A 26,134-nucleotide genomic window follows, 5' to 3' on the forward strand; every position below is an offset into this window, starting at 1 on the left:
TTGAACAGTACAACAATCGACGGGTAGTTTTCCCCCAAAAACGCAATCAGATGATTCGATCTGCACTTGATGATAACATCCGTGCTTACAAACGCCATGGCAGCCAACAAGGCGCGAGGAATGCCTGGCGTCTTTCTGAGGAGTACTATCGTCTATATAGTTTGTGCCTAGATGAGGCTTGCGTCACACCTCCAATTGTTTCGATTACTGAAGCCCCGGACTACAAAGCTGCGATCAGGTGCGGAACAACGAAACGAACAGTTATTTTCTCTCGCTCACCTCGCTGGTAGCGACACAGTTGACTGCTGCCAACGTGGGGATTGAAGACGACGCACTCTTCCTATCTGCTGGCACGCTGAAGGAACGATAGCTGCGACATCGTGGGATTACAGTACGTCTATAATGCGTCTCCACCGCTCCTATTTACAAACTATTCACACGCGGTTTTATAGACCTCTTTAACATAAAGAAACTGTTTGTCGTCCAATAGGGAAGCGAAACATTTCCCTCCGTTGAACATCCAACTGGTTGCAGTCGAAATTTACGACCCGGGTTCATTTTAGCCAATCGCCCGGTGCACAGCCGCCTCTCTCACGTCGATCCTTCGTGGACTTCACTTCATGCCCTTTCTCGTGCAGGCCCCAGGGATCTCGGCGTCAAGCGCCGGCGAGCGGTGAGAATGCAGCTCGGGTTGTGTGATTACAGCGCAGAGCAGACAATCCCTTAACAACAATGACCTGTGAATCAACGCCGCGGCTGTTGCTTGTTTAGACTGTCCCAAGGAATACCGCAGGTGTCTCTTCGACTCACGCCACAATTACCCTGCGCCTAAGCTCCTGCAACGCACCATCTCTGGGCTTTGTCCATATCGCTGGTGCGCTTTCTTCGTCAAGCACCCTTCCAGAAACGGACGCGCCACCCTTGCCACAGGCTTTTGTACACCAGCGACAAATGCCGAAGCAGGCGTAAACGGTCGTCGGCACCGCCGGCCGATGAGTCAAGATGCGACGGCAGTCTTCTGACTGCGTGTCTTTTGAACCGAACACACGGCAGATAGGGCCGGTACGAGCATACTTCATTGCAATGGAAATGACGCGGTCGCCACGCTGAGCAAACGGTTCTATAGGTAACGAGTTGCGCTCAGCCTGGATCCGCCGTCTGCGAGCAAGAACTCTGGCGCGCGCGCACTAGCGACGCCCCAGCACCGCATTCCCTAGCGAACGTGTGGTCGCTGTCACGGCTTCGGGAAAAACCCCGCCGAGTGAGAAAGACAATAGGTGGTCAACATAAAAAACCTGCCCGATGCTCCTTCCCACCTCCCCCGTATCATTCCGTTTCCCCGTCTTCGCACCAACCATGCAAAACAGCTAGGTACATAGATCAATACGCATGCATGGGCTGAGCTTCAAATTCCGCATCTAACGTTTCGGTTGGCGGCAGGGGTGGCGAAAACTGCCAAATAAATTTATTGGGACTTCTCCTGAAGTGTACATGTACGGTTAGAAAAAAAACAAGCAAACAAAATTACGGGGGGTGCTAATAACTTTTTTAAGAATCTGAAGGCGTAACCCTTGTTGGACCTTCTGTTGATCTGCTGTGGAACTTTCTGTTGACCTGTCATGTTGCTCTCGTCGAGCCGCTGCCGCAGTTTCGTTCATAGCCGCTTCTTCCCACCCGCGGTTAGGACGAGCCTCTTCCGCCGTGGCGTGCTTTCTTGCTCTGCCCGTCCGCGGCTAGGGCCTTGTGCGTCGCCACCCACAGCAACGTAGAATGAAGATCTGAGCCCACAGGGCGACGTATACATGGCGCTGACATTTCTCTCTACCACACCAGTGCCGCCACCGAGTTTGCCAGTAGCGCCACTATGGCGCTCCTGCCGACATTTTCCTCCTCCTCCCCAGTGCCGCAGTTTTCATTTTTCTCCAAGCTCCTACTGGGTCGTGTTGCCTTTTCCCTCAACACCACCTTACTGCGCCGCCACCGACATTTCTCTCCTTCCCACGCAGGCGTTGCACTTTCCCTGGACACTCCGACTGCGCTTCGTCGCCCTTTCTCGCAACCCTCCTCCCCCTTTGCTGTTCCACTTTACGGCGCCCACTCCGATTTTCTGCACCTCACAATTCAACCTTGAAAAATAGAGCTCTAAGGCATTTCGCCTTAAAATAAACCAGGGGGAAGCAGCGACGAGGTATTTAATGCGTCCTCGGGGGTCACGCATCAACAAGGCTACAGGTTGCCCTGAAAAAAACTATTTATTATTATTATTATTTTACAAGGCATTCTTTAGCTGCTTCACCCGCCTTGCAGTACGTGCTTAGCAGGCGTCTTACGGAGAGCTGTCACCCATCTGCCTGTAAAGGGTGCACCACGGCACAAGCGGTATTCTGGCGGAGAAGCAAACGTTAGCATTATTGGGAGCATACTGCCATTACTCGCAGTACTCGCACTGCAGCACTCCTTCCCGGTGGGAGTACAGGCATCCTTATCTCTGAATGCCTGCGATACAGCGAGAAATGCTCCCAAGCTAGAGAATGCTTCACCTTTAAAGACCACTATCGAAGTTAAATGCTGCCTGCACCTCTTTCTAGGCCGAAACCAATGGCTGTTAACCAACCACCTGATGAACTTAATGAATCGCCCAGTGCTGCCAGAGTCTCGTTTATACCATTCCGCTGTCGAGACGTGGCGAGACGGTCGCTGTTTAAGTACAGGTACTTCTGCACTCAAGTGAGCTCGCACGGAGTGGACCCCCTGCCAGTAGTGACCTGCGCACGCGCTACCCTTGTACCCGTCACACCCGCGCTCCCCGTCCCCCTTTCTCTCTGGGCAATGTAAACAATGTGTGCTGTGCATTACCAGCGTGCTACTTGGATAGAGGGGCTAGTGCTTTTAAGTGGCGTTCCAGCTTTTTTAACCCCGCTATTTCGAAAGCTAGCAGGACGCGTCTACGCGCAGACCACTGCAGGAACTCTAAGGGGGCGTGCCTGGCTGCAGATTTTATTTCAACGTGGCGGCCACTAGGCGGGCCCATACCAGTGGCGGTCCCAAGGGGGGGGGGGGGGCGAAGGGGGCGGTCGCCCCCCCCCCCCCAAAGAGGTCCTCAGTTTCTTATTTTTAGTTTTTTTAAGCATTCCACTTGCGCGAAGTTAAATCCCAGCGGGTTGCACCGCATACGCGCACACGCCTCCATGGTTATCACCACCTCCACAGAATTGGCGCAAGGAGGGGAGCGATTCTTTATTCGCCTCGCCCCCCCCCCCCCAAAAAAAAAAATCGCCCCCCCCAAAACCGACCTCTGGGACCGCTACTGCATACTGGAAGAAATGAGGCGGAATCGCAACGCGCGATGTCTATAAAATGCGATAGCTTTTTGGTGGGTCTACAGAGAACCACTAAACGCCATTAGCCCATACAAAAGACGAGGTAGGGCTTTGCACGACGCTTTAACTCTCGCACAGCTCCCCTCCTGCAGGCGGTGGTCGCTTAAGACCATAGAGTTAAGACAATAGGCAGGCCGACTTTTTATGAGGTCAAACAAAACCGGGAGAAGAGAAAGGATGCAATGAAATTTTAAGGTCCATCCTATTACACTGCGTTAGACACAAATTCACGGCCAATATTTAGGTCACACCCGTTCTACACAGGTGAGGCAGCACGATATAAAAAAAAAACGCTTTGAAAACTTTCTGCATGGTTTATGGCCATCGAGGCGCGTGGGGTAAAGAGCTGTTGGTTTCGCTCTTGCGGAAAGAGACTACGGCGGCACCTCTGCTTTCTCTCATGACGTCACATTACGTGAGCAGTACTTCTCTCTCAGTTATACCACCAAGCTATGTCGCTGCGTTCAGAGTCGCTGAGGAGGTGGGGAGAAACGTTTATTGGAGCGGAAAATGCTGCTGTGGGTGGCCTTCCTAGACCCGAGAGCCGCAAGTCGTGGCAGCCTCTCTTGCCCGAGACACAAGGTTAACCTGCGTCTCTGGCAGGCAGCTGGTCAGCTCGCACTCCCACTGCTCCAAGGAGAAGGAAGGGATGGGGTCGATCAATCAATCCCCTTGTTCCTTGGATCTAAATTTATTTTCTCCTGACTCCACTCTCGCGTGGGCCCGCCTTGGCGCTAGCCTTCGTGCCCTTTTTTGCAAGCTTTGATCACTAGGGTAAACCGTACGTTTAGCTCTGCGTTCCCCAATATTAGGTCGCAGAGCGGGCTGTCCATGTACAGCGCATTAGTCAACAGAGTTCACTGGGCATTCTTTGCCCGTGGGCTCGTGGTCGTGAACTGAACTACTTTTCACTATCACCGTGCTTGCTCCCCGTGTGATGGTAAACAGTGGTCAGTTGACAACGTAGATTGCCGGTCCGAACAGGCATTTACTTGCTATAGGAAATATCAGCCTGCTTAAAATATGGGCTCCAAATGGAGCTGAAAGAATGACCATGTCTAAACATCCGCGCTCACATTCCACGAATACCACCAATGCCTTGCGCGTCGCATTTAATAGCCAGCGGTTGCTCTTTTCTTGGCAAAGCACGAGACGCAGCTGCTGCTGACGACCCAGAGTGCGCCTACGGGCTCAGTTGCCTCACCTGCGTCTCTGTGACGTTCAGAAGTTTCGCCATCTCCGCGCGCTCGCTGGACGACAGGTACTTCTTATTCTCGAATTGCCTCTCGAGTTCGAAGATCTGTTGTCCCGTGAACGTGGTGCGCGCCTTCTTCTTGCGGGCAGCCTTATCGCCGCTCTCTCCACCGTTGACGGGGCTCTCCGTGAGCCGCGCCCGGTTGGACGGCGTCTGCTGCTGCTGGCCGCCGGGGCTGGCGCCCGACGGTGCGCCGGGACTGCCGCCGGGGTTGGTCACGGCGGGCGTCGGGGACGCCGCCGACGAGGGCTCGGCTTCGCGCCCGCACGGCTCCTTCTTGCGCTTGGCGCCCTTCAGAACGGGCGTCGGCCGCTGCACACCTGCGCCACAGAGGGAGAGTTCGTCACCAACGGAAAAGAAACATCAACGACATCTGCAGCAAGCTACAGTACTAGAGCACGGGACGTTGTACGGCAAGGACGGAAAAGGCGCGGCGCAACGGGCTCATAAAGCGGACCGGTGCATTCACACTCCGCGGGGGCATCAAGGGATAGTGAGGCGCACTAATGTACGCGCGATTACGCCGCCCCCATTCCACATTTTCCTCGTTCATGGTATGGGGGAACGAGGCGATAGGAGTAGAGGAACCCTCTAACTCTGCATATCATCAAGCAGCAAATACCAGTAATCATTCTCCCACCGCAATCGATGCACCAAGCTTACTCAGCTTCGGTGGATTCTGTTACCACTACGATCAACAAATGTGCTGCGTCTTGAAGAAAAACAAAGGATCGGAATGTTATGTACAGCACGGCCGCTACATCCCAAATTTGTTTATTCGGATTGCCATGTTTAAGGTGATAACGCCTAAAAAATGGAGCGTTGCGACAGCTCTGTCGTATCCATCCAATCCTAGCTCGCTACAAATGAATAATAAGCAAAAGCGGGCGTCACGTGGGTACGAGGCTTTACCCCGGTTCAGCCAAGCAATGTGGGGACACTCGAAGCAGACGAAACGTTGCGACGTTAGCGCAGCCATCCAATCAAAGTGCGCGACAAATTGGCAAGAACGAAATCGTGCTCATGATAGAAAGCGTCGCGGTAAGCCAGGAGTAAGGGAAAGGCGGCAAAGCTGGGTGCGGGGCTATAATGCCAAGACCGTGATGTGCCTGACCGTGCAGTCCAACAACTGCGGCTTCACCGAAAAAAACGTCTTTGCAAAAGCATTACTGCTCACGCTGGGAGTCCTTTCACATTGCATGATCGTCTGGACCATGAGGAATATGATTTATGCCTGGCTCCAAGCAAGCTTTTTTCCGAAGTATGCGCGTGCGTACGAACATCACGACCTATCATCCACTGAGACAAAAAACGAATGCTGAAGATGACCATAAGCCGCTTTATTAATCACCGTCTCCGCCCACAGAGTTGGCGGAATCCTGTTGTGGGAATCCTGTTGTGGAGTCTTGATAAATATTCGGGAATCCTGTTGTGGAGGCTTGATAAATATTACTCCTACTCCTTATTGCGAGATTGAGCTCTAAAAAGATGGAAGGAGATGGGACGGGTATTACCGACTTATAGCCGAGAAGCGTTTAACAAAACAGGCGTACACACACACACACACGCCTTACTAGTGCTCAAGACACGTCAACTGCCATCCTGCGGTCTTCGCGGAGGACCCCACAGGGCCTGCAACTCTCTTCAGCGGGAATTTAATGAAATTCGGAACCCCCAAATTTAAAACAGCCAGCGCTTTCGTGGTTGTTATTTCGGGAAAGCTAAATGTCGAGCCCATAGCCGAGTCAACTGCCCGCATCCATGGAAAGAAATTTCGGGAAGTTCGTACGTTTAAAGCTCCAGAGATTTCTGAGAGTGGTGACTATACGTTACCAAGCACTGATCAGTGCTCGACGTGTTACAGCTGATAGTGCGATTCGCTGCGAGTTGACAGGAGCGTCTTTGTGGCCCGCTCACATCGTAAGCGTTCTTCGAGTTACTGTTCCAGGCATACGGGCCATGTCAAAACCTCGAAACAGACCACCTTCATTACCGTTAGTTCGAAGCGGTGAGTCAACAGTAGCCTTTTTTCCATCACGTCAGCATGTAAGGCGAGCGAAGACAACCCGCCTCCGGAACTCGGGCCGCGTGCAACAAACGTTCACCGGCAGCGACGGAGTCCCCCGAGGCGCAATCGCTTCCCAAAGGGACCGGGTTCCCGGGCCCCTCGCTCGCGCGAGAGAAAACCGATCTCGAACTGCGTGCCTTAGGCCTCTGGTGCATCGTCTATTTTCGGCCCAACGCCAGCGGGGGGTGGGGGCTGGCGCAGTTCATCGCCTAATGAGCATTTTGGGCACGGCTAAACTTAGGCGATCCTTTATCAATGCCCGTTACTCGGGTACTCACCACGACGACAAATGGGGCTGCCGATCGAAACACGTGTACGGGAACCCCCCCTCCCGTTCCCCACGTGCAGCACCGAGTTGGCGCGCGGAACATTCAACCAAGGCTACGCACCTCCATTCGGGAATCCTGTTACTACCCCCACTGCGCACGCGCGGTTGAGCAAGACCGCTAACGCGACTATGAAAATAACATACACGTTTGCTTCCAGATTAGCACGGCAATTTATGCCGCTAAAAAAGGTGCGTGCGATTGTGGAGGTTGGCTCTCATTTCAGTTCATGCTAACGTGGAGCTAGCACACCGATGACTCGGCTTTTGGTACCTCACCAAACCAATGACGTCACTTCTGACATTGTGCAGCAGGAAATTTGAAAGTTTGAGCGAATTGTCGAAGGCTATACCTCCCAAATAAAATAAGAGTGTATTACTTTCATGGTAACTTTGAAACAACGGTTTCATAACAATAGTACGCCCGAAAATATGCATGTTATGTACTGCTAAGGAACACTGGCGCAACGTTAATTTCTGGAACATGGCAAGATCGCGCCGTCACTCTAGCTGTCTTGAAGGAATGAAGGATGTAAAGGAAGGCAGCCTAGGAACGTTAACCTGGCTAGAGCCTAATTTGCTATCCTGCACGTGGGAAAGAGAAAATAGGCAAAAAAGAGAAAGCAAAGAATGAAGAAAAGTTGGAGCAGACAGGTATGCCCAGCGCTGAAGCACTAAACGTTCAAGTTCAGTGATTGCCACTGAAGGCTTTCAGTCTATAGCCTGGTGTTTAAGTTCGTCGCTCGTAGGAAGTGTAGGAGTTCCTTAGTCGCCTTCTGAGCGGATGAAAGAGAAGGCCAGTGACACAGAATCTTCTCCTCCGAAAATGGCCGCCGAGAGTCCAGGTTCCTCAGTGCAGACGACAGGTTCTTTCTTTCAGTCGAGCAGCGTGGGCACTCGCATAAAACGTGGCGTATCGTCTCCGGCGTGCCGCACGTTTCGCACTCCTCGCTTGCTGCCCTTCCTATGAAGTAAGCATTTGTGAATGCCACCCCCAGCCACAGACGGCAAAGAGTTTCGTCAGTCCGTGAGAGGCTTAGTGGAAAGTGACGTTGCAGGTGCGGGTCAAGGGCACCAAACGTGCACATGTGAATTCTTGTGTGGACCATTCAGAGATTGTTGTTTCTCGGGGAGTATTAGGAGGGCCCTAGCTACCTCCGTCCTAGACAATGAAATGGGTACAGTCGTTGCTGTTGGATGCGCCAGCATAAAACTTTGCGGCAGCGTCCGCACTTCGTTGCCGACAATGCCGCACTGACTGGAAAGCCACTGCAGGGTGACATCATGACCCGCCTGGGCAGCACGGTCGTATACCATTCTTATTTCTGTCAGAAGCTGTTCGTGAGGCCCCCGGCACAGAGCTGACTGGAGTGACTGAAGTGCAGGCTTCGAATCAGAGAAGATAGCCCATCCCCGGCAGGAAATTTGCTCGATGGTGTGAAGAGCGCTACGGATGGCCGTAATCTCTATAGCCATGGAGGTGGTGGGGTTGGCTATCTTGAATCTGCTGTACAGTGTCAGTCGTGGTATAATAACAGCGCCGGCAGAACCCGACGACGTCACCGAGCCATCTGTGTATGTATGGGTTCTGTCAATGTATGTCTCGTGCAGGTACTCTCAAAGTTAGCTGCTGCAGGGCCGGTATTGGAAGATTACGTTTTTTTCTTTACTCCTGGAATACCTAGGCACACTCGGAGGTGCATCACACACCACAGCAGAAGGAGCGGCCTCATCGCCAGCGTATAGTTCGATGGCATGCTGGTGTTGTGGGCAGCTACTACCCTTGCGAACGACGCCCGGGGACGGGTCGCTGGTATATCCGCGAGGTGATGATCAGGCAGGCGGGTGAGGTGCCTGATATGTGTCCTGAGTACTCCAACTTCCACGAAGGTTTCCAAAGGGTGATTTCGAGCCAAGGCAATGATCGCTGCTGTGGACGTACACCGTGGTAGGCCAAAACAGGTTCGCAGGGCCTGAGCTTGTATACCCAGAAGTGACCGAGTAGTTGTGCGGCATGCTCCAAAAAGGACAGGAGCACTATACCGCAGACAGCCCAAGAACAGTGCGTTTATTTCCGTCTCTCGATAATTTGAAGTCGTTTCATTGGAATTTTCGGTTAATTAGAAGTGATTTCATGGTCCGAGCAATTTTACAAGGAATCCAATGGAAGAGACTGCTTGGTAATAAAAACTTATTCTATCAGTTAATTGGAAATTATTTCAAATAAAAACCATGGATGTTGCCGTCATTTCCCGAAACAATTCAAGATGTTCAAGCGCAAGCACAGCGACGTGTTCAGTACTGATTAGGCAGTGAACAGTTGATAAAGCGGCAGGCCAGTAAGACTCGCTCCAGCGTACGCATGTCTCAATTTTAAGGTCCTCAAGCTTGTTTGCTGCACACATTTTGCTGCAGACACCACCATGTAAGCAATTTGTGTGGTGGACGCTTCAGGCTTCGATTTTAGCGATAAGTCTCAACTAAGCTGGCAACCACTTTTGTACGCTCGACTTGACGACGAAAGTTGAGATTCTGGACGAAATCAAGAAGGGAGAAGACGTGTTGCAGACAAGAAGGAAAACGTGCTGCGGAAGACCTGTCGCGCTCTTTATACGATTAGAAGTTCGGTTCGAACTGTTTTGCGATACTCGTGGACTCGTATTACCGGGAGTCGACGTACACGCAACCGAAATTGTATTCCAGGAAACATGATGGGAGGGTGTCGCAGTACAGTCCAACTAAACGACCCCGCGGCAAAAGATCCGGCCCCTCGCTGCAATGTGCGCAACTTCTGGTGATATTATCCCTATTGTATGCCTCTTTCGTGTGCCCACAAGAAGACGCACATTATTTGTCCCATAACCAACAAGTTCTATATAGCTTTGTCAGCCACGTGTCTTTAACGATGGCCACGCAGGTGGATGGCTCTGGCAAATACGAGTGTCGTCAGTGAAGCGGGGTCGGAAACGGAGCTGGCTGCGCGACATTTAATGCGGCGACGGTCGCTTCCATCAACCGGGACGGCAGATGCGGTGATAGGTTCTCTTCCTTTTCGCCGGCTCCTCCACTTTCCCTGGATCCTTAAATGTTATGCGCTCTGACTTTACGACTTCTTGGGGGCCACGCGCCCGGCCGCGTTGCCCCTACCGCCCTCCCAGGGAAGCCTGAAATCCAGCAGTCCTGTGGCATCGTAAGGGCAAGGTATAAGCGCCTCGCTATGGACCATTGTGTGCGTGCCCGTTACATAGAACTGCCCCGACTCGCGGTGAGAATAGCGGGAAACTCGTAAAGAGAACACCCAGGGGGCCTGTTTTACGGCACACGCGATCATTACACCGTGGAGAACTCATTGCCGAGGAGGTACTGGGTGAACACTTGACGGTACTTACTTGAACGGGGCTCCAGAATCTCGCATTTATAAAACTGGACTCCGCTTAGCATCAATTTACACACCACCCACTGTAGTGTATACAACGCACGGTCCTTTTCCTACAAAATAGTTTATAACGGTCGTCTTCCTAAAGGATCGCGACTGTATCCAGGCCTTAAAATCACTGATATATCTTTCGTAACCCAGGGCAGGCATAAAGGGGCACTATTTGCTAAGCTATTCTAAGTAGGATCTGCAAATTGAGCGCTGGTAAATTAAAAAAGTTTGAAATGCCCTGAAGTAATTGAACTGTTGGCCTTTGCGTCACTTTGAGCAATGTGAGCACGTAATGTTTTAAAAATTTTAGAGGGTTTAGGAAAAGTAATACACTAAAAGTAATACAGTGCACCTAAACTACAGTATTGTTAATCGCAGTCAACTGCTGCAAACATTAGAAGCGGGTTATGAAACACATTGATTTTATGGGTTATGAAGCAGGTCTATTCGCAAGCATTAAAAAAAGCTCACACAGACGCAGATCGGAATTTAAAGGCACCATGCAGACAAAATACAAGTTTGTTTTATTCGCAATATTAGGCGTTTTATAGTGCATCCAGCACTTGACCGGCAGCAAGCAATGCTTTATTCACTGAGAAATTTATCAAGTTAAAATTTTGATTCTCCCGCTAAATCGTGAGTTTCGTGACGTCTGCGATGACGTGACAAGGACGGGTCTTCAAACGAACATTAGGGCGCTGTTTAGTGTGCAGCGGACTCTAGAACACCCTGTTTACCATCAGTCCTCCTAGATGGCGCGACCATACTGCGCAGGACCGCTTTCCGCCCTACGCTTCGCTTCTGACCGTATTTGCACGTGGCTTGTTTTTGTTACGGTAGGCAGCAATCGTTTCCTGAAACACGGCGTATGCTCGACAAACAGGGTCACGTAAGATAATGTCGCTTACACCAATCGGCCAGTGTCGTGTGAGACAACCCCAAAGCGCCGGACTGCTGTGTAGATATAACAAGCATAGTGCGCGCAGTACCAACACCAGTACGCACTGCTACTTCTATGTTTACGTCTACTTTCGTAACTTTCATTGTTTACACCATCATTCTTACCGCTACAAAATGAATCTGCAATACATTTAAGCGAAAGCAGCTCCTTCTGCAAGCTTATAAGTCCTGTCTAAGTTGCGTTTGCTTTTGCAGGCCTCAGCCAATCGCACAGCTGCGGGAAATAAGGTAGCGAGTCGCATGGCCATTCCCTTTTTTCCTAATTATGTAGCTTATTTAACGTAGTTTACGTTAAAAGCGGTGTCAGTATGATTCTAACGAGGCAATCTTTCGAATGAACCAAACTTGTGTTTTCTCTGCATGGCCCCTTCAAGTGGCCCAGTTACACATGAAGCATTTAAAAACTCGATCGGCCTCACATGAGTTATGAAAACTATTTTTCCGTTAATTTACTTTTCAGTCCTCCAGATTTTTGCCTGACCTCAACTGACATATCCCCCCCCCCTCCCCCATTTTTAGCATTCTTCCAGGAATGGCTGAATAGTTTCAAGAAAAGCTTCAAGGTCCAGCCCGAAGCTGTTTCCCGGCATCAATTGGTACAAAGTGTCCTGTGCCGCGCACGGTTTCTTCACCATGACTTTCTTTTTTGCAACGTGTTTTCGTTTTTACGCGCGTTCTCCGGCTTCCCTTGTGCACCGACTTCCCTCAATGCCTCATATACAGACTGAAACAGTTAACATTCCATTTCACCCAGTTACTGGTATCTGTGAAAACGGAGCGCGTGACCTTCCTGGATTTGGGCTCTGTAAAAAGAACCCCTCTTACTTTTTACAGCGAAAGTGCGAGAAGGCCGCACCAACTTGCCCTGGTAGCAACTACCCGTATTCCCATCTCGGAATTGCTGTGCGAGGCTGAGACGCGGTGATGGAGCTCGAGATTTCGCGTCCAGGGAAAGGCGTAAACAAAGGCGGCACGCGAGAAGCCCCACCTACACACGGAAGCCGCTCGACACGCGTGTTCCCATTCTCGGCTAACAACACGACGTCATCATGCCGCTTCTCATGAATAAGGGACAAGCGCGCGTTAGCTGCACTTAATTCCCCTTGATACCTTTCGCGGGAGGAGCGACTCCGGCAGCTTTATTTAAGCCCGCCGCGGGGTAGCAATTCCCCGCGCCGCGTTTCGCCACAAAGCAGAGGCAGGGGTGGCAGGGGGCCAGCGCTCGAGACGTCAGCAAATGGCTGCGACGATGGGCGTGACATTGCCACTGGGGACGACAGATGAGTCAGCGCCCGAATTGCGAGCGCGCCGGAAGGGTCCGACACCGTCGGCGGGGGCTCTTCAAAGCCCGCTTAGTTACTCTCGAATTCCACGCCCGCGCTCGTTACTGGCGCCACGGCGCACGCTTCCGGCGGCCCATCTCCTCGGCGCGGTTGTTGTCGCTGCCTGCCAGCTATGCGACTGATGGCGGCTGCCCTAATGGGCCGGCCGTGATGAGCGCCCAAGACGCCGCGGAACGCGGCCCACCACCAAAAGACAAAGGCGGCACGCGCATTAAGAAGAGGGCCCGGCCGCATGCCTGCACGCAGGTGCTGTCCTCCCGAGGAGCCGCTGCCCGCTCTGCGATTTCCGACTCCTCGCCGGTATACCGACCACAGAAACTGCCCACGTTCACTCGCCGAAACAGAATGAGAGTTCGCGTCACTCTTTTTTCCTTTTTTTCGTTCATTTGTTTCTATCCAACGAGTGAAACTAGGCCCAATGATGTGAGGTGCTCACACTGATTGAGGCGCACGATAGGCGGGTTATAGCCATGCTAAGCAACACAATAGGCAGTCAACAAAAGCTGAGACGCCGAACAGCGTGCGCAAGATCGCTTCTCAGCAACTGGTGCAGTTGTTATCGTTCTTTTCCATCATCCTTTGCACGGCGCGACAGTACTCAAACTTGGCGGATGTTTTCTCCGTTATATACTACAAAATGCCAACTATAAGACCTCGATGTGTGCCTATTTCTTCGTTCTCTAACGAGCGTGCACCAATTGTTCTTGAGCCTGTTACTCAAGGCTGTTATCCAGCAATCCTTCTTGCCTGCCTTCAACCAACTTGGCGTGTAGTGAACAAAGGTAGTCGTACGCATTACCGGCGATTTTCACATTAATTATAGCTAGATATCCGCCTCCGCAGGGTAGTGTACTAGACCATATTTAAGCAAACTATACCCATACCCGCCGCGGTGGATCAGTGGCTGTGGCGCTGTGCTGCTGAGCCCAAGTACGCGGGTTCGATTCGCGGCCGCGGCGGCCGCTTTTCTGATGGAAGCGAAAACCGAAAACACCCGCGTGTTTGAGATTTCGGCGCACGTTAAAGGCCGGTGGTCAAAATTAATCTGGAGCCCTCAACTACGGCGCGCCTCATCGCCTGTGTAGCGTCGGCGCGTTAGATCTCATAATCAAATCAAAATCAATATACTCATGCAAGCCATCGCGTCCTGCATTTTTTAAATGAGCAACGCATCAGCCCCGAGCGGCCAACCGAGCCCTTTCCTTCTACTCCTGCTGCCCTTCCTCAATTGCTAGCCTTCCCAGTGCTCTAGTCACGTGAGTGGTCAATCTCGGGGCGACGCGTGCGGCAAGTAGGCACAAACGTGCTCGGTTGCGGCACCACGTTTGCTATTGCTGGCCAGAGCGCCGCTACTTCGGCGGTATCGAGCATCGGTTGCCTTCGAAACCAGGCACAAGCCTCTCTCGCATTCTACGGTCGGGAACACGACCGCGGATCCCGGTTAAGATCGGGGCCCCACCTTACGACATGTGGCGAAACAGGCATCCCCGTCACTCCCATTATAAAGCGGGCGATGCGTTTGGCATTGAGAAAATACAGGAGGCGATGTTAAAGATGAACATTTTTGTGATACCTGCAGTCAGTGAGAGTGATGTTAAAAAAAAACGAGGTATACAGAGAGCTTCTCAGAGAAATCAGCCCACGGTTCCAATGAACACCGGACTCCAGGAGGAGGAGGAAAAAAAAAAGAGTGGGCGCCGCACTGCTTCAAACAGACTGCTAAATAAAGCACTGGACGTGCGTTATGCACGGAGAGAGGTCGTGTCACATGTCATGCCCTTTCTGAGAACAGCGGCATAACTCGATTATCAATATCTACAAAAAATAACGAGAATCCACGCGCAAAACAAGGGAAAATCCCCGCGAAACGAGCCGTAAATGGAGCACAGGTAACTATCCCCGACAGCCGACGTTATTTCGGCTAAAAAGTAGCGCCCGATCAATGGCGTTCTCCTGCTTATCACATTATCGTCAGTCTTGTATTTCCAATTATGTGCCTGCCGGGCCCGCAGAAACCACCGGCGCAAAAGAGCGGATACATGGGCGAGCGTAAAACAAAAGTGGCGGCGAAAATGAAAATAGCAGCGGCGGCACACCGGGGAACCGTACACGTGTCCCCGGGATGAGCGGCGCTTTTCACTCGAAACCCATCCCATTATCGAGCGTCGAGCAGCAGCGCGCAAACGGAAGCGGCCGGCCAAAGAGCCTACCCACGCGATCGAGTAAAGGGAGCGCACACCGCGTCGACTAAAAATAAACCGTTCCCAGTCGGGCGAGCGCGCGGTTGCCGCGCGCGGAAACCAGGGAGTCCATCGACGCATTCACACCTGACAGCTCGCGAGAGTTATCGATGTTTTCTGCGCGCCCTTCTCGCCCGGCGCCCAAAAGAGAAGACGTCGGGCGGCGAACAAGGGGAGGGCGCGTGGCGGCGCCTCTATTTACTGGCCGACCACGACCGCCGCTGGTGCGGGGCTTGTTTACGAGCGCGCCTTCATTGCCTACTTACGCCCAGGAACTGCCCCGGGCCGCCGCGCTTTTCCATTCATTTTGCTTAGACCTGCCGCGCGAACTGCAGCAGCGCGGCCCTTCGGCGAGCGCGCTCGAGTTGCCGCCGTTTGCGAGCCGAAACTTGCGCGCAGATTACAATGGGAGCTGTTTAGCTACGCCCGCCAACGGCATCGCTGAACGGCGTGTCCAAAGCTGTTAGCCAAACACGGAGCCAGTTGATCATCGTCGCGATATATTCGTCGCCGACGCGGAGGAAACAAACAAACAAAGCTTTGTTAGCTAGGTTGCGAGGAATTTGCCTCCGATCAACCCGGAGAGGGGTGCGTGTCGCCGTTCCCGTCGCGACTGCGATGCACGGCCAGATTGGCTGACAGCTCCCGATAACGTGCGCTTACTAGCCGATACGGCCACTCGTGTATAAAACGGGGTGTAATCACGCCCGTGTGCCGATCGCGTCGTCCCTTTGGGTCTACGGCGCGAGCAGTTTTGTTTGTGCACGGCTCACGACGCTAGAGATGTGTTAACCCGCCGTTCGGCAGCTGAGAGCGCGGTAGTGGCAGTTTCAGAGCTCAGCACCTATCACCCAACTTTTAGAAGACATGTGCTCTCGGTAGCTGCCTAAGCGGTTATCTATAATCGCGCGCACCAATCGCTTGTTTGACTTTCGAACAGCACACTTTATCGTTACGCCTACGCTCGGATCATCACTTACCACTCGCACAAACCCCGCTACGAAAAAGTTTGTTTGATGAGGCGAGTTTATATGCATCTAAAGAATAATAATAATACCTTTTCATTCGGGCCGCAACACGCCTTGCGCAACACATAAAAAAAGAGGGGTACCCCGCGGATCCGCACTAGCTGCGTCGACGGACAGTGCCTTCGAGAAGCCGCAAGGCATCATCATGGCTAATCGCTTTTCCACGTCGATTATCATGACCGAGGCTTAAAAGATGGTCCCTACAGTGAGATGAATTTTTCCAAATCTCTCTTCATAGAAAGACAAGGAGGTGATGCTACGCCTTTTATCGCGTCTATGTGCCGCTGAAACTAGAAGGGAAGAAACCGTCAGCAGTGGGTGACCGTTGGAAAGCGTCTGCGTTGAAGAAGAGGTTGGAATTAAAAAAAAATGCAACTGCGCAGCGGAAAAAATACCGCACACGATCGTTAAGACGAACAACCCTTCCGTGACACGCGCAATGCAAAAAACGTGCGCTTAAGACGAATTTCTGATAATACGAAAACATTTTCACCGTTCCGTCGAGTTCGGCCTAGCGGGATTTTACTGTAATTGATCCACTATAACTGGTGCTCAGTAGTACGGCACCAACACAACTACTTGCGATGCTGGTTTGTAGTCACCATGTGGAAGCAAGCGTGGCCAGGATTGCAAAAAAGAAAAAAACGCTGAGTCACCCGGGAACCTTGTGCCTGCCCAATGTGTTTGTAACTACCTGCCCAACTTTCGCGGCAATTCGCCGTCGAGAATAACATTCATTGGATGCTGTGCTGCAGTAACACTCGTACACTGTTGTTCGACTATGCGCCGCAACGAATGACAGCATTTTTACTTTTTCAGCTGACAGCCTCATTAGAATGATTAATTTGTGCAAACTTTTACCCCAGAATACGCTCCTATTTTCTAATGTTAAGTAAGTAGTGTGAAAATGTCAGCAACACTATCACTCGATTAGACGGCGCCTCATTTATAACTTCATCAAGCCACTGCACATCCCTCCCTCCCTCCCTCCCTCCCTCCCTCCATCCTCTCTCTCTCTCTCTCTCTCTCTCTCTCTCTCTCTCTCTCTCTCTCTCTCTCTCTCTCTCTCTCTCTCTCTCTCTCTCTCTCTCTCTCTCTTCGCACACAGAACACAAAAATACAGCTATGTGTTCCACTAAGAAAGCCATTGGGCGCATAAAATTCGAGCAAGAACCGCCTTACTGAATACTCCAGAGGAGGCGGAGCACCGCCGACAGCAACGTGAAGCCCGGGCGTTGACGCATCAAGCGGCAACGAACCGGTTCGTCGAGGCATTATCTGAAGATCATCTCAGTAGCGTATGCAACGTGTGCGACCGAATATGCTTCGAGAACGACATGACGCCACCAGCACCCGATTGCACTCACGACCTCCCCGTGAAGAAATTCTCAACGGAGAACGGCGCGTCGAACACGAACACTCGAGCATTTACTACACCCCAAGAAGTCGTTAGGTGTAATCGTAGTCTCCGCCATTTCTACTATCAACCGAGACAAATGATAGGTGAATTATTCTCGTTCACAATGACATGAAACCTGCTCACAATATGCGCGAGTCTTATTTTGTAATCAGCAATGCATCGTGGACGATTGGTTCGGATTGTTGCTTCGGAACCCCCGGGGCCTGCGTTCGATCTCTGTTCGGACAAGTGTGTTTCATTTTCCTAATACGTGATAAACGTATTCAAGCACGCCCGAAAATTTCAAGACTCGGTTGCGTACTTCCAAACGCATTACGTAACTAACAATTAACTCGCATGATTCTACACGTGAAAGTGGATATACCTTGCTGAAAATCTCCGTGCGTCTACTTCGCCACAACGATGCTGCATGAACAAACACTGCGGTCGAAAGGGTAAAGCGGGCCAATGACAAGACCCTCCGTATGATCTGACTCAAAAGATGTGGCTTGCGGGGTGAAATGACGAAATGCACGAATGGCGTTTCGCACTTGCGTGATGTCCCAGCGCAGATCCCATTCTTTTTACACCGAAGCTAAGGCTAGTTTCCAGCAGATTACCTCCGGCAACAGAGCGATGTAGCAAGAATCGCACACGAGCGAGCGTAGCGCCACCTGGCGGCGCCTACTCAAATCCCCTGGATCGTAAAACTGCGCGCCACACCTCCAGCATATGAAAAAAAAATCATAAAAAAAATAAAAGAAGGTTGCAGCGCCTCATATTTTGATATAAAGCGGCTTACATTGCCCCTTCGCGGCAACGCTATTGCGTTTAGAGGTGAAGCCGACTTTCAGGGCATCGATGTAAGCTTGGTCTTTGTAAGCTGGCTTTTCCGCATTGCGTGTTGCACAGAGAAGCATGGTCAGCTACGGAGGGAGTATGATTACAGCAAACGGCTCCAACTCTTGTGTTATCAAAATATCCCGAACCGAAACAATGTGACTAAAATTAGCCTCTAAGACGACCCTACCAACACGCCGAGTTTGACTTGTCATAATTAGTTCACAGTGAAGTAGTAAATGTTGCAGAATCACTGTCTGCTGTCAATATATGGCCATCTACGGAGGGAGTATACTTAGTAACAGTTCTTTTAGCGGAACTATCCCGAAACAAATTGAATGGCAATTGGCCGCTAAGACGACTGTGCCATTACGCGCCACTGCTCCGCTGGTCATCCTTCTTCCCAAAGTGGAGGGGCACTGAATTTTTTTTTCATGTAGACGTATTCTTCACGTTAGTTCATCATTCACTTTTTTCACGTTAATCGTCATTCGTGAAATTAGCTACCAGGGTAGCGAAAATTGATTATCCAGCGGTACTGTGGCAAGGCAGACCATCTAAACTTTTGTAGATGGTATAATTTCGTCAGAGACCTGCACTGGCGGAGGTTTACAAACGAGTACTGCACGAAATGAATAGAGAGAGATAGAGGATATATATATATATATATATATCAAGAAAACGAAAGACACGTCGAAACAGGAATAGTATTAACATTTCAGCCGTCTGTCGGCCGAAACGGTAATACTATTCCTCTTTCGACGTGTGTCTTTCTTTTTCTTGATATCTGCCGGTGTCCAAGGAACATTTATTCTTGAAAAAAAAAAATATATATATATATATATATATATATATATATATATATATATATATATATATATATATAGAGAGAGAGAGAGAGAGAGAGAGAGAGACCAAATAATAGGGGGAAATGGCACAGAAATCGCTAAAGTCGAGCCACCAGATCCCTGGTGTGCAGGATAAGGAGAAAGAAGCAGTTTTGAACATCAGTATACAAAGGCACCGCGCGTATGAAAGGAAAAACTAAGAACAGAAACAGAGGAAAAACGAACGTGACTAAAGGCAAACTAGAACAATTTGTTCCTCATATTGCATACATTGCGCTAACGCTTCAGAACAGCCAGGTTACGCTTCAAAAAGCTAACCGGAAACGAATAGAAAAAAGTTTTGGGAAAAGAATCTGCCCACGTCTGCTTTTCGAACTTCCAAGTGCGCGTGAGAAACTGCAAAACAGCGCCCTTTTTTGTGCTTCAGGATATTCGACTGCTGCGTGATAAACACAAGAGTAGGGCCGCTGGAAGTTTTCTTTCTGGAAATGGAGCACGCCCCTACCTCTTTACAACACAGTCAAGTCACTTGGCTGTGCCGTCCTGCTCTGTTTATTTTCCCTCTTTTTTTGTTTACGGCCGCGCCGACAGCGCTTGCTAAGGGCACTTTGTAGGGCGACTTAACCGAACTCAATCTTGGCTCCATTATTAAAGGGGTCCTGAAATACCTTCCGCCGATGCGTGGATGTACATGTAACCAAATAAAGCAATGTATTAGCAATCTCCTCCTGCAAGAATTTTGTTAAAGCGATGAGTATTAGCTGAGAAATCGTAAATCAAAAACCGCGCATTATCGCCGAGCCGCGTTTCCTCCTCGTTTCAACGTACTCTCCGCTGTTGACGGCGCGCGAGGCTTCCCTCCCATGATGCTGCGCTCCTCGGCGGTGACGTACTTCCGCTATTGCGCTGCTCACACTGCATGCCGTCTGCTACGGGCAAGCTTTGTTGACACCATGAATCCCGCACTACGCTAAAGGCTCGAAAAGCGAACGAAAAATCTGGCCGCATGTGTGCGGCGGCCTGGCCTTGCCCTTTCGCGGTGTACGTTGCTGCAGAACTTTTTATCGGCGGCGAACTCGCAGCCGCACGGGGGGATCGTGCGCTCGCTCCCTTGGATGCACAGCGCACTGTTTATCCAAAAAGCGCCGTATCAGATGTGGCCCCGCTGGTGCCGGGTCTTATTTTGTGGCGGCGGTAATTCCTGACGGCGGCATGTGAAAAAGACATTTTAAACCGATACAGAACCCGTGCACAAAACGCCAGTTCAGCTTGGGGCGACGCGTGGTGGGGAGCGGCAACGTTGGCAAAACATGCTCTGCCGCGGCTCTGAGCTTTTTAGCGCTGGAGCGAGCGCCATTTCTTTGACAGTATCAAACATCGGTTGCCCTGGCAACAAGGCACAAACCGCTCTAGAAGTCAGTTACGGTTGCGTGATCCCGGTTCAGCTTGGGGCACCACCTCGCGGCATATGGGCACTGCAGGCGCTGCAGGCATACTACTCACTCTCATTTGGAAGTGCGAGATGCGTTTGGCATTACAGGAGGCGATGGTGTGTGTGTTGTGGACGCCTTTGTTTCGCGATGAAATGCGACGTTGTGCTTCTGCGGGTGGATAGTGCTTCCCATGGTTTGGATTACCTTTCTCGAGCGGCGTACGACTCAACCTCGCATGGGGTATGTGCAGTGTGCGTGGCTAAAAGCCATCTCGGCTTGCGCGCCAGAGTTAAGTGACTTGCTGTTCGTCCCCGCAAACCGCGCGCGAGGTGAGTGCCGAATTTACGACGGGCAGGAGGAGGCAACCTATCGTCTGTCAATCGCGGTTCAGACTTGCAACGCATGCTGTGACGTTGTGTTCGTTCGAAACACATCTCTGGATTGTTTTGAAGTGGAATAAAATGTATCCGTCAAACCCGGGCATTCGGCTCAGGGCGTTCTCTGCGATTGCACGAAAGAAGTGCCACGGGGCTTCAACGCTTTCTTTACGGAACGTACTCAGGTAAGAGAATATCCATGTCGTGTTATGGCCGTGTTGCATTCAATACGGACGGTTAAGCGTTTGTTTACACTTGTTTCGTTTGTCGTAAAATGCCCAAGCACTCCGACACTCCGCTGGCAGATCAGCCGGCGAGCCGACGCTGAGCAGACGACTCATCTCTTAGCCGGAAGTGCGTGAAAAAGCCGCCCAATAGCAGGATGTCTAGCTCATGACGAACATCTGGGAATCGATGATGTAGACATGTGAAGATGGCGGCGTCCAAAAACACGAAGGAAAGGGTGAGAAAAAAGCGACAAACTTTGCAACGAAAGTATGAGCTTTCCGCTGCGCGTAAAAGAGTAATACTTGGCCGAGATGACCTTGACGACCCAATCTAACGATTGCGCTACTTCATTTAGTGTGCTCAAAATGCCTTTCAGGGCCCCTTTAACTAGACGGACGCACTGACCCCCAGGCATACCTCGTAACTTACGCCAAGGACAAATTTAGCAGATATGTTGGCCACGCAAGGTTAGATCAAACGCAGCTGAAGCCGCGTATGCTGATGACTCGAGAGAAACATATAGGTTAAGTTTACGTCCGAGTGTACAGAAGTCACTAAAACAGGTGCTTCTGCTGCTGTCGCTGCAAGCGCTATTTCATGCGCTATTTCAAAGTATGCGCAGTGCAGGAAAGCTCAATTTAAGGGAAACCTTTGCCATCGCCCATTGCTCGTGGCTGTCGCGCAGAGAAGAGAGAGAGAGAGAGACAGCGATCGCACCAAACACCGCCCAGAAGCGGCAGTTGGAGTGCACCGCCAAAACGCACACCGCCGAAGCCGCGCCGACGTCCGAATATCGTCGACGTTATTTTTGAATAGCCTGACGGTCGCGTTTTCCCATTCACGCTTCCAGTTGGAACGCCACGAAAATAGGCGGTTAATAAACAAGCGCTTCCGGAGAGGCGCCTCGGGCGCTAGGACCCCGCGCTCCTTTCTTGCTCGAGGATGCGTTGGCGGAAATGGTGGCGCCGCGTCGTGCGCGGCCCACGCCGAACCCCGCCGCCATAAATTTCCGGTTATTGAGGCGGAGGGTGCGTGCGCTACGGCTCGACGCCAGCTAAGCGGGCATACCCGCACGCGATCAAGACGCGCTGGCCAATGTCTGAGAGGACGCACTACTTACACGCGCTTCTCCTCCCGTATGAACTGCGCCGGAGTCGGAAGTGTTTAAGCTCGTAAATGGGGTGGAAGGCAACAAATGAAACAGCACAAAGCCCGGATAGTGCCCACGATAACAACAAGAGTAAAAAATGTTTGAAAGGGCGATCCCCTCCACCTCGTTTTCCGCACCCGTACTTTACTCGGACGCGCCCGTGGCGCAATATGGAACATTTTCAAGCTACAAACAAAAAGGAGCAGCCCTCGCTGTCACTGCAAGCGACTTCGCATTGCTACAGCCACTATGCTCAACTCATTTCAAGAAAGAACATTCGAACTTGCATATTTATATTTGCACACGAGTTCAAAAATACACATCGTTTTAGGTGCGCAGAACGAGTGTGGCGGGTGAAATTAATGACACCGAATGCGCTGAGAAACGTTTAGAGCGACGCTGTATACCGATACCCCCGAACGGCTCAATCTTGGCCGATGTCCGTAGACCAAGAAGACAGAATACGCTTTGCGGCAAAGCCAACTTTCTAAGGAATGCTCTGGAGCCCTTCAGTTTAATACTGATGTCTTGGGGAAAAAATCAGGCTGATATTAGACGCTAAGACGGCTCGAACATTACGCCAAGTTTCAATTACTTCACATTATGAGTTAGTTCACGCATGAGTTGTATACAATTGGGAGGAATTCCCGTCTTCTGTCAATATATGGGCTCCTACGGGAAAAGTATGGTTACAGAAACCGCTCTAACTTGTGTTTTATCGGTACTATCCCCAACCAATTTATAGGACATTGGACTGCTCAAACGATTACATAACTATGACCAGTTTTATCCCAGCATGCATCATGGATAACTATCAATTGCCGTTTTAGTACAATAAACATGAAGCCGCCGCTCCTAAGCCCTTCCAGGATGCATGTCTTTCAAAGCCGCCGTGAAACGGACGGCTCCGTGCCTGCCTGCTAAGATAAAGCTGTAGTGATTTCAAGTTCCATTCAGCTCACTAGAGGTACGCTAAATCGCAAACAAACAATCGTGCTCTGTTTCTCGCACTCGTTTGCGTTCGCTGTCCAACAATGTCCACACCATACATTGGGGGCAATAATATTTTGTTTGTTAGAAGTGAAAAAGTCTGACACTTCATACTGTTGCGATCCGTTGGACGACAAACGACGCTGTATTTCGAACTAAAGAATTCACAACTCGCACTTCTATACCCGGCTGTCCCACGCACCTCTCTCTCTCTCTCTCTCTCTCTCTCTCTATATATATATATATATATATATATATATATATATATATATATATATATATATATATATATATATATATATATATATATATATATATATATATATATATATATATATATATATATATATATATATATATATATATCTTGTGAGCACGTTCTGAGCGTCACGTCCTCTTACAGTGACCGGGTCGTACATTGTGGGCAACATCCTGTGCTTCATCTTCTACCCCTCATAATCATCCTCATCACCATTCTACCAATCCTGCTCTTGGGAAGATCATCGTCACGTCATCGGAGGCTGGTTCCGGGTCCGCGACGGTTGCAACGCTTTCTAATAAACGTCCTCCTGCACCTGTCCTTCACGGCCCTCTCAATATATATATATATATATATATATATATATATATATATATATATATATATATATATATATATATGCATGGAAGGAAACTGTCGCACATCGCGAGCAAAACGGCCGGAGGGCCGAACGGAGAAGCCACACCGCAGAACGCGTCGAAAATACCCGGTAATTGGTTAGCGTGGTGACGGCTCTGCGGCGAAGTCGCCTGCGGTAATAATCCAGCACTTCTGGCACTGGCTGCGGCAGATTTCGCTGGCAGTAACAAGCAACGGAAGCACAAATCCTTGCGCAACGACAAGAAACATGACCGAAGTCATAACGATGGTGACAGCCTGTGGCGCTTAAGCGAAACAGCGTGTTGGGTAATGTTTACAACCAGTCTCTTTAAAGGATTTGTTCAAAGAAAGGTTGTCACGTCTGTTTGTTTAGCCATTTTCCTGCACTTATCTCACAGTTCAGGAGAAGAAAAAGAAAACGGGAACAAGCTTCACCAAACGCCTTTCACCTTTCTCAATTTGTGACGTTCCAAGCCATACCGCTGAAAAAAGTATGGGGCAGCGATGCCCACTCCCGTTGTTATTGAATTCTTGTCGTTATTACACGACTAATGCTGCCGACGTCGGCATATTTGTATACTCTACTCTGCAATCTGCTCACTGAGGTCAACGTATTTTTTGCACTATAGTGTGCTTTTAATGTTAAGTGCATGGCATGCAAGCACTGCTAGAATATGTGTGCACTTTGTTAGTCTTGCGCGCGGATTCTTCTCCGAGAGTCAACTCCGTGCACACAGTAGCTTTCGTGGTCGCATATCATACTTGCGCCATCTGTTGACACTGTGGGGAACGCCGGCGTAGTTCCGCGGACGGTAACCTCAAAACATTTGACCTCAAAAACATTTGAGTGACACGCAATGGTGGCGCGAATGAGCGACCTTGAACACGAGACAATGCCATAACTAAAGTAGAACAATTACCGAACTTCTCGTCGGTCCAGACCTCTGAATCTAATTCGCATATATATGCCTTCATTGAAAAAGCCCGTCTTTTCAAACTTCGCGGGCTGTGCCACCTGGTGACTGAAATGGGAAGCTTTCGGGTTCCCGAAATCGCTTCCCTTAAAAGGTGTTACCGCAATAACAAAACAGCACAATGGCCAAGATTACAATTTTTGTAAGGGGCTTATACACTACTCAGTACATATCCGCAACGTCCATACTGTGGAGAAGCATCACGCGGATCACTGGGCGATCACTGCTCCGAAGTGTATCTATCCTGAAAAGGATGGGTCGATGTGACGGAAACGGACAGCGGAACGAATAATCAATGAAAGTGAAATGAACAAAAAGATTATAGGTAAAGGCGACGTTATGTAAAAAGCACACACACAGAGGTCAATGAAAACGTCTGAACTTAGCATCAAGAGGAAATAACGTAAATACACCCTAGACGTCAACATGGCCTACTTTCACTCAAGTGGAATACGACGGGGAGGTAGGCGGTTAGAAACGGAGAACGTCGAGGACTATCCAAATAATGCGTCCAAAAATACGGAGAATTGTTGGCCGGGCTGTAGGATTTGGTTACCCCGTTGGACGCGTTTTCTTTCTAGCCACACAAACGAGTAGGACATTATTAATTGAGTTGAGTGATTGGTTCCCAGGCACCTTTCGCTAGGACGTCATGTTAAATGTCCCCTGTAGCGCTTTTTTCAAGCTTTCCCATATTGGAAATGCTTTCACAACGTAGTCAACATGCGCGTCCAGCACTTACGTTGGGCGCCACGAAGTACGCAAGCCAAATGTTACAGCTGTATGCCCGTAGACTAACTTAGAAACAGACTCAAGAGCTTTCTCCCTCCCTTTCAGTTTGGTCATTCTTTTTGTTCTTGGGCGACTTCACTCAAGCTCTATCGTTGCTATAGAGGCCGGCTTTATTTCAGTTGCAGCTGATTGATTGATTGATTGATTGATTGATTGATTGATTGATTGATTGATTGATTGATTGATTGATTGATTGTAGGGTTTAACGCGCCGACGCAGCGCAGGCGATGAGGCGCGCCGTAGTGGAGGGCTCCGGATTAATTTCGACCACCTGGGGATCTTTAACGTGCGCCGAAATCTCGTACACACGGGCGTTTTTGCTTTTCGCCTCCATCAGAAAAGCGGCCGCCGCGGCCGGGAATCGAACCCGCGACCTCGTGCTCAGCAGCGCAACGCCTTAGCCACTGAGCCTATTTCAGTTGCAGCAATAAACGCAT

General features: G+C 50.4%; 1 protein-coding gene across 1 annotated transcript in view; it reads right to left on the bottom strand.

The window, feature by feature from the left end:
* Positions 1–26,134, bottom strand: part of Nk7.1 (homeobox protein NK7.1) — a 194,803-nt gene that overhangs the window by 59,107 nt on the left and 109,562 nt on the right. The window contains exon 2 of the mRNA XM_077686556.1: positions 4,585–4,955. Coding sequence (XP_077542682.1) covers positions 4,585–4,955 — 371 coding nt within the window. The remainder of the gene's footprint in view (positions 1–4,584; positions 4,956–26,134) is intronic.

The sequence above is a fragment of the Haemaphysalis longicornis genome, unplaced genomic scaffold, assembly GCF_048455015.1.
Source record: "Haemaphysalis longicornis isolate Haplotype H1 unplaced genomic scaffold, Haemaphysalis longicornis Haplotype H1 scaffold_1, whole genome shotgun sequence".
Classification (NCBI taxonomy): Eukaryota; Metazoa; Arthropoda; class Arachnida; order Ixodida; family Ixodidae; genus Haemaphysalis; species Haemaphysalis longicornis.